General features: G+C 44.4%; 1 protein-coding gene across 2 annotated transcripts in view; it reads right to left on the bottom strand.

The window, feature by feature from the left end:
• Positions 1-1,840: 1,840 nt before the first annotated feature.
• tspan33a (tetraspanin 33a) overlaps positions 1,841-15,564 on the bottom strand; it is a 36,823-nt gene continuing 23,099 nt past the window's right edge. Inside the window, exons 2-8 of one of the 2 annotated variants that reach the window (XM_078554683.1) lie at positions 13,311-13,368; positions 12,916-13,043; positions 12,428-12,466; positions 6,642-6,737; positions 5,831-5,956; positions 4,409-4,570; positions 1,841-2,825 (exon numbers count right to left, since the gene is read on the bottom strand). In XM_078554683.1, coding sequence (XP_078410809.1) covers positions 2,724-2,825; positions 4,409-4,570; positions 5,831-5,956; positions 6,642-6,737; positions 12,428-12,466; positions 12,916-13,043; positions 13,311-13,368 — 711 coding nt within the window. In that variant the 3' untranslated portion in view covers positions 1,841-2,723. Of the gene's footprint in view, positions 2,826-4,408; positions 4,571-5,830; positions 5,957-6,641; positions 6,738-12,427; positions 12,503-12,915; positions 13,044-13,310; positions 13,369-15,564 lie in introns of both variants that reach the window. The other variant, XM_078554684.1, reaches the window with a different exon arrangement.

Genomic DNA, 15,564 nt, shown 5'->3' on the forward strand with positions numbered 1-15,564 from the left:
TGAGAGAACACAGCTCATGAAGCCTTGCACAGACATACAGGCTCATTTTATATTTAATTGCCAGTTCATCTCCTGTGGTATCAATCGTGAACAGACAGATTTAAACAAGAACTTGTTTGGAATATTTTGTGGAGCCCTGAACAATGTGTCACGGATGAAGGAATGCCAGCAGATAAACAATAAGTTATTTTGAAAGGGGCAAGGGAAACAAACCTTTGTGATCTTTGACTCCCAGCCTTGTTTGCTTTAATTGTGATCAATCCAATCATTCTTGCCATCACCCCCATTTCGGAAACAGCTAGTACTGGTTTCAGGAAAGCAATGATGGGAGTGGAACGCCTAAGCCCTCAAATTATTGAAGGAAGGTGCTGGATGTTCCAATGGGAAGACTGCAGGGACTGAATGGGGGACAAAGATGAGCCGAATGGCTCCCCTAATCGGTAGTTATCTCCATGGCCTGCAAGCTTTCTGCCGCAAGGTGCAGATTAACCTCAACCTCTGATCAATCCATCACAATCACAGAATGGTTACAATGCAGGAGGCAGCCATTTGGCCCAGCATGTCTGCACTGGCTCTCCGAAAGAGCAAGTCACCTAGTGCCATTCCCCCACCTTCTCCCTTTTCAGATAATAATCCAGTTCCTCTTGAATGCCTAGATTGAACTGGGCCCCACCGTGCTCTCAGGCATTGCATTCCAGATCCTAACCACCCACTGCGTGAAAGTTTTTCCTCATGTAACCATTCTTTTGCCAATTACCTTAGGTCTGTGCCCCTTCGTTCTCAATTCTTCCGCCAATGGAAATAGGTTTTCCCCTATCTACTCTGTCCAGACCCCTCATGATAGTGTATACCTCTATCAAATCTCCTCTCAACCTTCCCTTCTCTAGGAGTCGTCCCAACTTCTCCAATTTATCTGCGTAACTGAAGTTCCTCATCCCTGGGGCCATTTGAGAATCTTTTCTGCACTCTCTCTAATGTCTTCATTCTTCCTAAGGTGTGGTGCCCAGACTGGAAACAATATTCCAGATGGAGGCCCAACTATTGTTCTATACAAGTTTAACATAACTTCCTCACTTTTGTACAATGCCCCTATTAATAAAGCATATAGCATTGTAGGCTTTATTAACTGCTCCCTCAACCTGTCCTACCAACTTCAATGATTTAGGCACATATACACCCAGGTCCCTCTGCTCCTGCACCCCCCTTTAATATTGTGCAATTTATTCTATATTGTCTCTGCATTCTTCCTACCAAAATGAATCACTTCACACTTCTCTGCGTTAATTTCATCTGCCACTTGCCTGTCCATCCAAACTGAAGTCTACACTATCCTCCTCACTGTTCACAATACTTAAAGCCAATGTGGTTGCCCAGTACTTCCTCATTTGAAGGGGGACTGTTTTCAGGTTGCAGCTGGATATCAGCAGCAACTCCATTCCCCCACCCAAGCTTCCCACCCCATGCTTTCCCTCTCTTCTCTTTAAAAGGTGATAGGCTTTTAAAAAAATATTCCTGATGCTGGCCAACCTTTTGATACCTTTATGATGAATATCCAAACATTGAAATGTTGGCAGGCTATTCATCTGTAGTACCATCACAGCAGAGCTTTGAGTTCAGGTTTTGATCTCCTCCCTCCCTAGCTAGAAATGGTACACCTGAGGTTAGGAATGTGCATCTCAGGGAACTGCAGCTGTAACGATACAATCTGTCTGAGAAATTGAGCATATTACCGAACTAACTCAGTGTCACTGCACCATCTGCTGGAACAGCCTCTAGCACAGTGCATTATTTGTACGACACAAATTAACCAAAAAACATTTAAAATAGCCCAACACAGGCAGATAGATTATATATTTTATTAAAAGACAAAAATATTTAATTTAGCAAAAAAATTAAATTAACAGGTAGACAACATTTACCCCCTCCCCCCAAGTATGCACATACAGTAATGTGGCTTTTCCAATCATAACATCCTTTTCAATACGCTAACACCATAAGTCAGAAAGTACTTCCCCCCACTTAGAGCTAGATTTAGGCAATTGACCCAGGAAGCACTTGGTTTTGAACGCCCTCCGACAGGTAAACATTTGGGAGTTACCAAATTCACCCCAGATTGTCCTTCCGAGAGAGACAAAGAGGCACAGTAAAACATCAACAAAAAATTGACAGATTAACAGTAACATACAGGAACAAAGTAAAGACAGCAATAGGGGCACAGAGAGCTTCACAAAAAGCAACATAGGCACAGATTAGCAGAGTTTACCAGGAACAGATGAACAAATCCCTTAAAAGACAAGTGCACGACCACAATGAGAAGGGGAGAGAGATCAGGCCAGTACCAATGATGTATGTGGGACATTGTTCTATACACCAGTACATGACAGCCATAACAGGACCCCCAACTATAGATATTTATAAAACAAATAGATTAGTTAAACTTGAAGTTGATGGGCTAGATGAGAGATTAAATTTAAAACACAGCTCCTGTGGGCCTTTTCATCCTGTGATCACAATGCGTATAATGAACCAAGAATGAAGGAGTGGCACTCTGACAATCCCGATGGGCTGCAGTCCTTCCTGAGCAAACAAACAAAAGGCTTCAGAATTCGATTGGTCTTCACACCAGCAACTTGTAAAAGAGCTCCAGGGGAACAGTGTGCCTCCTCCAGTATGTGAATAGCTGTGGTGTTGGGGTGGAGGTGGTGTTGTGTAGCAGGCAGGGGTCAGTACCATGGGTCTGCTCTGTGCTGGCTGTTGTACTTCTGGAGTTCAATCTGATCTTTGATCTGGTTGATGAGGATCTGGGAGAGAAGAATTCCCACCAACTGGAGATGGCAGCCAAGGAGAGAAGCAAAACAAACAAGTGAAGAGACACCCACACAGGCTTAAAGGAGCAATGCCCCATAACTAAGATTTGTACATTTGCTCATTTCTCACCCACATCCTTTTTGTATCATCTCATTTACAGTAGCGAAATTGTGGGTAACAGAAGATCATGGGTTCCAAGCCCGTTCCATTGACTTGAGCACAAATGAGCCAACACCAAGGGAGTGCTGTACTGTCTGAACTACTGCATTCAGATAACACATTAGTGCAGTCGTGGCCTCAATTTCTCAGGAGAATGTAAAAGATCCCATTACATTATTTCAAAGAAAGAGTGTTCTCCCTAGTGCCAATATTGGCCAATGCCTGGCCAATATTTATCCCTCAACCAAGTCCTAAACTGATTATCAGGTCATTATCACTTTGCTGTTTGAGACCCCTAGCCGTGCACAAATTAGCTAACAAATTTCCCACGTAACACCAGTTCTTTGGAAGCTGACCGTGTCACGTGAATCTCCATCATTGGTCAATTCCTCACGGAGGTGAGAGGGGAAATTGCCTCCTCATCCTGCACACACGACATCACTGCTGCAGAACTGGAGTGAGTGTCCTGCTTTGCCCCCCCCCCACCCCATGACACAGCTCCTTTAAAACAGACACCAAATGCACCCCGCCCCCCACCCCACCAAGCACCCCCATTATCGGAGGCCTTTTCAACTTTAACTCTTCTGGAAAGTGCTAACATTGTGCAATTCCACTGGTGTTCATAGCTCCACCCTGGTGCTGGTTCACTAGGTGCTATTCCACTGCATAAAGCATCACTGCCTTACAAATAGCACATCTAGTACTAGCACTGGCTGGGGACCAGCTGTCAGGAGGCCTCCGCACCCAGGGCAACGGAACAGAAAGAACGCTGAACGAATAAGCCAGGGTCCCTTCTCCCAATTGTCTGAGTGACTGGTTTGCAGATTCAGTCACACTTCTTCCTCCCCACTTCCCAGCTGAATCCTGCACCAGTGCTCACCATCGAGGCTCACAGGTGAATGTACAGGGTGGGGGGATGGGGGCAAGGAGGATTTGGAAAGAGGATTGAGGTCCCAAGCAAGGGGTTCATGCAGGATTAGAAGTAGAGAGCAGATAAGAATACTGAGGCTAAAAGGGTTAAATTAAGAGGTTGCATAGACTATACTAGTTCATTGAGTATAGAAGATTAAGGGCTGATCCAATTCAGATGTTTGTGATTAAATGAGTTGACAGGGTCAATAGAGAGAGACTATTTTCTCTGGTGAGGAAATTCAGAACAAAGGGGCCTTAAAATCCGAGCTAGGCCATTCAGGGAGCACTTTTTCACTCAAAAGGGTACTGGAAATTTGAAATCCTCTCCCACAGACTCATTGAGACGGGGATCGGGTTCAATTGAACACAGATTAATAGGTTTTTGATAGGCAAGATTAATTAAGATACAGAGCCAAGATGGGTAAAGTAAGTTGAGATACAGATCAATCATGATCTAACTGAATGAAGGAGCAGGCTTGATGAAATGAATGGCCTATGTAGGTGGGGATAAAGCGGATGTGACACTGACCTGTGGGATTGCGAAGCCCAGGGCCACCCCTCCCAACAGGAAGAGGTTGCTATGGATCCAGTTGACCAACTTGTCGATGCACCCATTGGTGTAGATGTATTCTTCTGCTGCCAAGTAGTCCAGGTCCTGCATCCCCTGACCGCACATGGTGTTGATCACTTTCTGCATTGGAAGGACACTGGGGTCAGTGAGGGGCAGCAAGTCTGCCAAGGGGGAGGGGGTTGTTTTGGCTCACTCCCTTCTCCACCCACCCCCGTTCAGATGGACACACTGCTCATGTTAGACAAGCTGTGCCAGATGAAGTTGTGACTACTTTGTGGACAGGTTTTTCCAATTGCTCCAAAAGGTGCCATATGTAATACATGCACCTAAACTGAGAGGCTGTAAGTGTGATCATAAAATAGAGATTGAATAATTTTCTCATGGATACATAGGAACATACAGTACACAAAGAGGTCATTTAGCTCACCGTGTCTGCACCAGCTCTTTAGTGATCCAATGGTCCCCCTCCCCTACACTTCTGCCTTGTAAATTTTAACCCTACAATTCCCTTTGGAAAGTTATTGCATCTGCATCCATCACCCTTTCAAGCAGTGTATTTCAGATCACCATAATTCGATGCATAAAGTTTTTCCCCTCATGTCACCTCTTGTGCTTTTGCTAATTGTCTCAACTGTGTCTTCAGGTTACTAACCCTTCTAGTATTGGAAATAATTTCCTATTTATGCTATCAAAATCATGAAGGGTTTTTATCTCCTGTATCAAATCTCCCCTTAACCTTCCCTGTTCCAAGGTGAATAACCCCAACTTCCCCAGTCTCTCCACATAACCGAAGCAACCCTGGCACCAATCTAGTAGAGTTCCCTCTGAACCTCACCCAAGGCCTACACATCTTTCCTAAAGTATTGGGCCCAGAATAGGTCACAATATCCCAGCTGGGGCTTAATCACCTATATGGTGATTCTTTCCTGTACAGTAAATGGACACAATAGTTTCTGTAACGCCTTGAGATTCTGTTGTGGAACCTTTGGCATGTTGAGATAATGATACCAGATGTAAGACCAAGAGTACAGGTCAGGGACGAGGTGCTGTAATATCCTTTTAGACAAGTTTAAAGCAAAACCATTGCACTGTGATGTGGGGAGATGGAGGGAGTAATCTGGAGGGTTGAATGCAACCGACTTGTGAGTATAGTCTGTAGAAAGGATCCTTTACAATCAGTGTTGGGTGCAAATATAACATTTAATCATTAATAAACTTGGTGTTCTTTAACTGACTTGCTGACTATTTCCAGCATTTTCTCTTTTTATTTCAGATTTCCAGCATCTGCAGGATTTTATTTTTGACCATGTGTTTGAATCATTAAACATGGCAGTCTACACATCTATATTATTGCAAAATTCACCCGTCTCAGTCACTCACCTCCTTAGAGCGCAGGCAGCAGGAATAGGGCACGGAGCAGCGCTCCCGGCTGGGGTTTTCCAGTGTGCAGTTAAAGTACATGTTGAGGCTCCAGTCCTTATATGAGATTCCACCACAACAGCTGAACTGCCGGGTCAAAAGAGAATTGAGAGTGGGAGAAAAGACAAAGGCAAACAGGTTAATGCCTTTTGTTCCCAGTGTTGGGTAGTGAGTACATTTCCCCGGCCTCCTTCCCTGAAGGTGCCGATCCTCAGTGGGTGTATGTTACATGGAGCAGAAGGACTTTGGGTGTGTAGATAGAGATATTAAAAGGTGGAACACAGCTAGATATGGACAAATAAATCCAAACTGAATCCTCTGTTTTACCAGGAGGCTGAGAATGTCAAAATAAGTAATTAATAGTGATTACGAAATAGGAAGAGAACCCATTCAACACTAAATTCATATCCTTACATTACGTTCCAATTATTATTTCTGTAGTCAAAAACCTAAAGCTGAAAGGCTGAGAAAACGATTGTAAACGATGCTGTCCTCATTCAAATTGCTCGATCGCCTCCAACTAGTGACTCTCTTTTCAGGTCTTGCTTAACTTGAACATCAATGCTTTCTGTGCAACTTTGGAACAATGAAATTTCACAGGCCTAGGGAGTGGGCGAGAGAGGGAGAGAAAGCAAAGCCCAAGAATTAGCAAGTGAAAAATCAACAAGACAGTGAGGAGGTAGAAAGAGGAAGCATCTGAAGGAGATGGGGAGGGCATGAGGATACTGGGCAGGTTATTTAGTGGAGAGAGTTTGTGACCATGTGACACTACCTGCTTCTGTCCATAGTCAATGAGGTTTTGGAGATCCAGGTCATCGCGGTAGTGGACTATTGCGCTGTCGATGATCTCACTGACCTTTGATCGGGCCTATGTTGGAGGCAAAAGAACATTTGGCAATTAAAGGCAGCCATAGCTCCCACTTACCAAATCAGGCTTCTCCCTACATACCCAAATAATGAACAATCTGGCTCTATTGGTAGGACTGGCATTTGTGGGAGGAAATGTGTTCAATAACAGGAGCCCCTCCACAACCTCTCACACTGATGGGCAGAACCATTGCATCTGTTTTCAGCTATTCCCCATCAGGAACTGCGTATCTCTCCCCTCAAATGATCGGACTCTTTTCTACTTCAAATACTTCCCTACTTCAGGAACTAACCCAATGACTGCTCATCAGGAGTAATTTTCCACAGCGATTGCTGAATATGAGAATCATATTTCTGCACTATTAATCCTTTGAAAGCCAGTTCAAATTCAACTGAGTTTGGGAATTTGAATTTAGTTTAAAAAAAGCCCTTGGAAATAGAAAGCTAGTATCAGTAGGAGTGACAGTGAAGCTGTTGGTTCATAGTATGCCACCTTTACCCAGTTTGACCTACATGTAACTCCAGTCCCATATCAATGTGATCAACTCTTAACTGCTCCTGAAGTGGCCTAGCAGAAAAAGTTACTCTGTTATCAAAACTGCTACAATTAGGCATTGAGCAGGCTACCTTTAGCGCACAGACTGTAGTGGCTCAAGATGGGCCACCACTTCCACCACCTAGAGATAAATTTTGGACTGTCAGATCTGTAAAGATTCATATTCCACAGCCTTGTGTTTACACAGTGAGCCACCAGAGGGAGCAGAAACTCCATACAATTAAAACTGATATACAAGATCCCAGTTAGAACCTGGACAGAATCTCAATTGTTACTGCACAGGCGGCCGCCATTTGGCCCATTGTGACTGCACCGGCTCTGAATGAGCAATTCCCTTAGTGCCATTCTCCCAACTTCTCCCTCACTGGCCACTTGATCAGCATTCCATCCGCCAACTTAAGAATTCACTCCCTCCACCACCGATGCAGTGGTAGCAGTGTGTACCATATACAAGAAGCACTACAAAGTCACCGTGGCTCCTTCGACAGGATCTTCAAAACCTGTTACCACTACCACCCAAAAGGAAAAACCAGCAAATCTTGGGAAACGACTGGTACTGGTCCAAACTGATCTTGTATACCTTAAATGGAACTTCAGTTCAGACAAGAACCAGTCACCTCAAAGTTCTGCTGATTTTTCCTTCTGAGCACCTAGAAGGACAAAGGCAGCAGAGGCATGGGAACGCTTCTCCAAGCCACACACCCTCCTGACTCGGAACTATTATCACCGTTCTTTCACTATTACAGGATCAAAATCCTGGATCTCCCTTGCTAATATCACTGTGGGTTTACCCGCACCAGATGGACCTCAACAGTTCAAGGCAGCAGCTCACCACCTTCCTAGGGACAATTAGGAATGGGTAACAAATGCTAGCCTTGCCAGTGATACCCACATCCCAGGAAAGAATTTAAAAAACTCAATGTGCAAAAACTATTATCTTCTCTGGTGCTTTTGTCCATCATCTTAAATCTGTGTTCTCCAGTTATTGACCCTCCTGTCTCTCCTTATTTACTTTTATCAAAAGTTGTTTTTTTTTTTTAAAATTCATTTACAGGATGTGGGCTTCGCTGGCTGGGCCAGCATTTATTGCCTATCCCTAGTTGCCCTCGAAAAGGTGGTGGTGAACTGCCTTCTTGAACCACTGCAGTCCATGTGGTGTAGGTACATTCACTGCTCTTAGGGAGTTCCAGGATTTTGACCCAGCGACAGTGAAGGAACTGTGATATATTTCCAAGTCAGGATGATGAGTGACTTGGAGGGGAACTTCTAGTTGGTGGTATTCCCATCTACCTGTTGCCCTTGTCCTTCTAGGTGGTAGTGGGTTTGGAAGGTGCTGTCGAAGGAGCCTTGGTGAATTCCTGTAGTGCATCTTGTAGATGGTACACACTGCTGCTACTGTGCATCGGTGGTGGAGGGAGTGCCAATCAAGCGGACTGCTTTGTCCTGGACAGCGTCCAGCTTCTTCAGTGCTTTGGGAGCTGCACTTATCAAGCAAGTGGGAAATATTCTGTTACACTCCTGACTTGTGCCTTGTAGATGGTGGACAGGCTTTGGGGAGTCAGGTGGTGAGTTACTCATTGCACGATTCCTGGCCTCTGACCTACTCTTGCAGCCACAGTATTTATATGGCTAGTCCAGTTCAGTTTCTGGTCAATGGTAACCCCCAAGATGTTGACATTGGGGCACACAGTGATGGTATTGCCACTGAACATCAAAGGGTGATGGTTGGATTCTTTCCTGTTGGATATGGTCATTCCCTGGCACTTGTGTGGCGTGAATGTTACTTGCCACTTGTCAGCCCAAGCCTGGATATTGTCCAGGTCTTGTTGCATTTGGACATGGACATCTTCAGTATCTGAGGAGTCATAAATGGTGCTGAACATTATGCAAACATCCCCACTTCTGCCTTTATGATGGAAGGTCATTGATGAAGCAGCTGAAGATGGGTTGGGCCTAGGACACTACCCTGAGGAACTCCTGCTGTGATGTCCTGGAGCTGAGGTGTTTGACCTCCAACAACCACAACCATCTTCCTTTGTGCTAGGTATGACTCCAATCAGTGGAGAGTTTTCCCACGATTCCCATTGACTTGAGTTTTGCTGGGGTTCCTTGATGCCACACTCGGTCAAATGCTGCCTTGATGTCAAGGGCAGTCACTCTTACCTCACCTCTGGAGTTCAGCTCTTTTGTCCATGTTTGAAACAAGGCTGTAATAAGGTCAGGAGCAGAGTGGCTCTGGCAGAACCCTGAAATCCTTCCTAATTTTGAGCACCTCGACTAAACCTCACCATAACCTTCTCTGCTCTCAAGAGAACAATCCTTCAAGTATTTTTGGGCTACATTTCCCTGTTTTTTTCTCCTACCCAAACAAAAATAATGTTGTATTACACTTAAGAGTACTGTGAAGAGTTCTGGTCTCCATATTATAAAAGATAGAGAAGCACTGGGGAAGGAAGATTTACAAGCATGATACCAGCAGAGATGTTAAAAACGATCAGGAAAAGATTGAACAGGCTGGAGCCTCTTTCAAAAAAAGGGGTGAATTTTTATTCATTCACGGGATGTGGGTGTCACTAGCTAGGCCAGCATTTATTGCCTATCCCTAATTGCCCTCGAGAAGGCAGTGGTGAGCTCCCTTCTTGAACCGCTGTAGTCCATGTGGTGTAGGCACACCCAGTGCTGTTAGGGAGGGAGTTCCAGGATGTTTGCCCAGCAATAGTGAAGGAACGGCGGTATACTTCCAAGTCAGGATGGCGAGTGGCTTGGAGAGGAACTTCCAGGTGGTGGCATTCCCATCTATCTGCTGCCCTTGTCCTTCTAGATAGTAAGTGCCTTAGTTTGGAAGGTGCTGTCTAAGGACGCAGTGGTGAGTTCCTGCAGTGCACCTTGTAGATGGCACACAGTGCTGCCACTGTGTGTTGGCAGTGGAGGGAGTGAATGTTTGTGGATGGAGTGCCAATCAAGCGGGCTGCTCTGTCCTGGACAGTGTCGAGCTTAGGCTGACAAGGGGCAAGTAATATTCACGCCACACAAGTGCCGGGCAATGACCAGGTCTTACTACATTTGAACATGGACTGCCTCAGTATCTGAGTCATCGCGGATGGTGCTGAACAAAAACATCTCCACTTCTGACCTTGATGGAAGATCATTGAAGATGGTTGGGCCTAGAACATTACCCCGAGGAACCATTTGATAGTGGTCTTTAAAATTATGAAAAGGTAGAAATAAAGATGATGTGTCCTGTCCACTTGTGGAGACAACCAAATCTAGGAGTCAGAAATAAGATAGTCAATAACAAATTCAGTCGGGAATTCATGAGAAACTTGAAATATGGAACTTGCTACTACAGGGAGTAGTTGAAGAAAATAGCAGAGATACATTTAAGGCTTGATAAGTATGAGAGATAAAGAAATTGAAAAATATGCAAAACTTATTTATATGAAGAAGGCATCAGGAGGCTCCAAGGAGCATACATGCCAGTATAGACTATATGGGCCGAATTGGAATTTTCAGCACGGAAACAGATATGCAATGTGATGTTTCGCCATGTGAGCATTTATCAAGATTTTTTGTTAGAATGGAGAAGTAAAACAACCAATTTCAACACATGTATGATAACAATCCTCAGTACATCTCAGCTAGCTAACAGGGAACTGGTGTACAGAATATTCAGTAACCAGGCTGTGGGCTGCACAACTGCTGTGAGCACTAGCCCAATAAAAAACAGGGGATTCCCAGTTTTTAAGACATGCCCCTATGTAACAGGAATACAAGAAGGATGACTGAATAAGTTCACTGTTTATTAATTTTCCCCAGACCACAGTATTGAACACATTAGCAAAGAGGGTAAGCAGATGTGTTACTGGACTAGTAACCCAGAGAATGAAAGCTCAAATCACACTGTTCAAGAATTTGAGTTCAGTTTAAAAATCTGAATAAAAACTTGCAACCACTAAAAAAAGTGACCATGAAACTGTTCAATTGCTAGAAAAACTCAATTGCTTCACTTAATATCCTTCAGGAAAGGAAACCTGCTGGCCTTGCTCGGTATGGTCTATGTGACTCCAGTCCAACACCAGCATGGTTTGACTCCTAACTGTCCTGTGAAGTGGCCAAGCAAGATATTCAAATGCATCCAAATCACTGCAATTAAAAAAACATAAGAACTGCAGTAGTTCAAGGAAGAGACACCCACCAGCTTCTCAGGGCAACTAAACATGGGCAATAAATGTCAGCCTTGCTAGCAACACCCACAATCTGAGAATAAAAAAAATTATATTCTCCAAAATCTGTAAATGTTGAGTCAGGGGAGTTCAGAATTCTTACAAGGTTGACACCATTGAAAGGATGCCTGGATGTGACCTGCAGATATGTAGCTGCTCTGGGAGCACAGGTTGCAGTTGAGGTTACAGATCAGGCAGTCTGCACCAGACCATGAAATCAATGCATATTAAGAATATGAGACACCAGTGTTGTCAAACATCTTCAGTTTTGCTGATTTTATATCTTCAGGTCTCTCTTTTCTGAAAACAGTGGTGACAATTCCAAAATCTTGCTCTGCCTTCAGCTGACCATTCACACAGTTGGGATCTTAAACAAGTCAAATGCTGCTTTCGCTCCATTACTTGCCATGAACACAGAGCTATGCCATCAATGAATGAACTGCCCAATGCCAATGCTCTTGAAACCAGGGATACACATATCTCATCTATGTTAAAATTAGAAGCAAATATGGAGCTTTGCATTGATTCAGCATGAAACACTTTCCCCTTATATTCCTCAAGCTCCATATGCAACCATCCAATCCTCCCCACCTCCACCAGAGGACTCATCACCCATTCCCCAGCACCATCGCACTCCTCACTTCTTGCATTTCTCCCACCATGTCCAGTCTTTTAAATCCTAAATTGGTGTCACCATAAATGTCCTCATTTATCTCACCGTTCCCTTCAGTCTGCTCCACCTTACTGGTGTCTGTCCCACAGGCTAAGCCTCCCCACACTCCCCCTTGCCCCATGGACCACCCCCACCCTTTGCCCTATGGACCAACCCTCACCACCACGTTCCCCCCCCAACCACCCTTTTGTCCAGTGGGCCCTCTACATTATTTTCAATTAAAGGAAATACAATCATACCTTATCTGAAAAGACAAAGCCTAGAACTCCGGCGACCAACTGTAGCAAAAAAATCAGCGTCAGGCAGATAGAGAACTGGAAAATCAAATCACAACAAATCAAAAATCAGTCACAGAATGGTAGAATGCAAGTTGGAGCACAGAGACAGGCAGGGGAGCAATGTTAATGTTCCAACAAGTGGTGCTGAGTGGTAGACAGGAAGGTAGAACTGAAATGAAGATTGACCATCACAGCAGGCCAGGCCCTCCACAGCTCCACAAATCAATACCTGCCTAAATTGCCCAGAGCCAATAGCTTAGAGTAGAATCATAGAATATTTACCCATCACTTCCCCCACCCTTTCCCAGCAGCCCTGCTAATTTTATCTTCAGATAATTATCTAATTTCCTTTTGAAAGCCACGATTGAATCTGCTTCCACCATACGCATAGGCTGTGCATTAGAGTATTACATCACAGCTGGGTTCCCCCCATTTTGTGTGTCACTCACTGTCTGCAGCAGGCAGATGTTCTCACGCAGCGATCCTATACAGCCACAGAATGTGATCAGGAACATCAGTGCGCCCACCACGATGAGGAGGATGGCAGGGTCCACTGCAAGGCAGGCCATGGCAGCCTCTGAAAAATATGGCAAACTTGTCACCCCACAGCTGCATAACCCCTGAACCCTCCACTCCAATCCATCCACCATCCCAACCCCACCCACACATCCTCTGTCCTCCTCCTCACCCAAATCAATATTCACTGCCTTATAACCCCAAAACCCCTCCCTCTTCCCCCCCCACTTTAACCCTGTCCCCACTCTCCCCATCTCCACAATTCTGCCATCCCTCCTGTAGCTTCATAAACAGTGGAGAAATGAAACTATAAAATGATATCACTCACCTGCATGCTTCATGACTCTGGCATACAAACCGATAGCAACCATCACCATGGAGATGCTCTGCAAAAAATAGACCCAAACAGGCTAGATTTAGACAGGAAGATTAAATTGTGTCACTGGTTGTGGGGAAAGTTTAAACTTCACTTTAGACTGGCTTCTTTCCCAACAGCTAAAAGATAATTTTTTAAAAAAAAATATATACCATTTTCTTTAAGGCTATGACAACTCCATCTTCCTGGATGGGAGACATTTGCCCCAGGCCTCAGTCAATTCTGCTCCAAATTACATTTTTGTAATTGATTTTTTAGGATGCAGTCATCACTTAAGATTGCGGACTCTCCAGGATTATCCTGGGGACTCCACAATTAACGTGTAAGATGCTGCTGGAAGTAAAACCCAGGAGAAAAAAAAACAGACATTTCAGAAAAAAAGTATATTTTTTTTTTAAACACTTTTCTTATATAACCAATAAACAAACATTGGGAAATGGAAAAGAAATGGGGGATTGTTTGACTGACAATCAATCATCCAATCAGGTAAAGAGTTCATTCACTTTGATTGGCCATGGGAAGGCTTTACGCTATGCAGATGGATGTGATGGTGACCAATGGCAGGCAGTTGGAGATCTTGTGATTATTCCTGGAGGTTTTATGTCTAGCCAGAGTTGTCAACTTCACTGACGCTGGAAAAGCCAGTGATGAGTGCACATCCAAAATTGCCTTTAGAAGGCGGTAGTGAATGGCCTTCAACTGAATGGCCTGGTTCAAGGGCAGATTAAGAGTCAGTCACACTGGTGAGGGTGGTGGGATGGGTACAGGGCAGGAGGGGGCGGAGGGAGATGGTGTTCTTTACTGAAGAAACCTGAAAACAGCTTGTAACCCTCTTACTAGAGGGGTCACCTTTCAGCCTGAGCCCCCACCCCCAACCACTGTCCCACTTGGGCCCTACCTCTGCTCAGGTGAACCTGCTCCAATGATTGAAGCCCAGCAATGACTGGAATGCAAGGCCTGTCAGGATTCAGAGGTCAAACAGAGCCATGGGCCATCATTAGGAGACCCCAACCTAAGCAAAATTATGTTGAAACGTCTCATAGGAACAGGAGAAGGCCGCTCATCCCCTCGAGCCTGTTCCACCAATCAATTTGATCATGGCTGATCTGTAACCCACTCTTATTTTCCTGCCTTTTCCCTCCCCGCAATACCCTAATCCAACAAAAATCGGCCTTGAAAATTTGTCTCATGTCCCTGTGGTTAACGATACATAGACTAAGGAGTAAAGACAAGATAATCCATTCATGTGATTAGTTTGTGACTTCTTAACCACTGACCCATTTCCTTAGTTAACCACTTATATTGCAAAAGTTCCATTTCAAACTCAGCAAAGCTCTTGTTACAAAACATGGAAATGAAACCAGTAGAAAAGACAACGATTGAGGGATAGGTAGATACCAGAAAAACACCACAGGGATGGGGATGTAAATCCCCAAATAACCTAGAGCTGTCCCAGCAACAAATGTGCCCCAATCTGGTTAGCCAGCATAGCATTCTGGGATAAAAACAGAAAATGCTGTCAAAACTCAGCAGGTCTGGCAGTATCTGTGGAGAGAGAAAAACAGTTAATGTTTCAAGACTTCTTCAGAGCTCGGAAGAGTCATATGGACTCGAAACGCTAACACAGTTTCTCTCTCCACAGATGTTGCCAGACCCGAAGTTTTCCAGCATTTTGTTTTTATTTCAGATTTCCAGCATCTGCAGTATTTTGCCTTTATTACAGCATTCTGGGAGCCTGTGTGGCAAATGTAATGGGCCTTTTGTATAAATAATGGACATTACCCATAAGACAACTCAAGTATCTAAGAAGCTGTCCAAGGCCATTACAAATTAATGGAAATGGGGGCCACATACTTTTACTCTGTATCTACCCTGAGTGTTTGGTGGGACAGTGTACAGGGGGAGCTCTAGCCAGTATCCAGATTTGCTACATTTGAACTAGGAACATTTGATGCTGACACTCAAAATGAGGAAATGGAAGACTCTCCAAGATTGATACTCATTTATCAGAACAAAAAGTTCACCCCAAATAACGAAGTGATTATTTCTGATCTGGTCAACGTTTTGAGGAGGAGTTACGAGGTGCTCAGTGACATCCTGCCCTGCACACATATGGCAGCAAACATTACCACACAGCTCCATGCTCAGGGGCTGGATGCTGATGGTCAGATGTGAAATGCACTCAAACCCTTGTTCAGACAAAACC

Source organism: Cetorhinus maximus, chromosome 12, assembly GCF_964194155.1.
Source record: "Cetorhinus maximus chromosome 12, sCetMax3.hap1.1, whole genome shotgun sequence".
In the NCBI taxonomy this organism is placed as follows: Eukaryota; Metazoa; Chordata; class Chondrichthyes; order Lamniformes; family Cetorhinidae; genus Cetorhinus; species Cetorhinus maximus.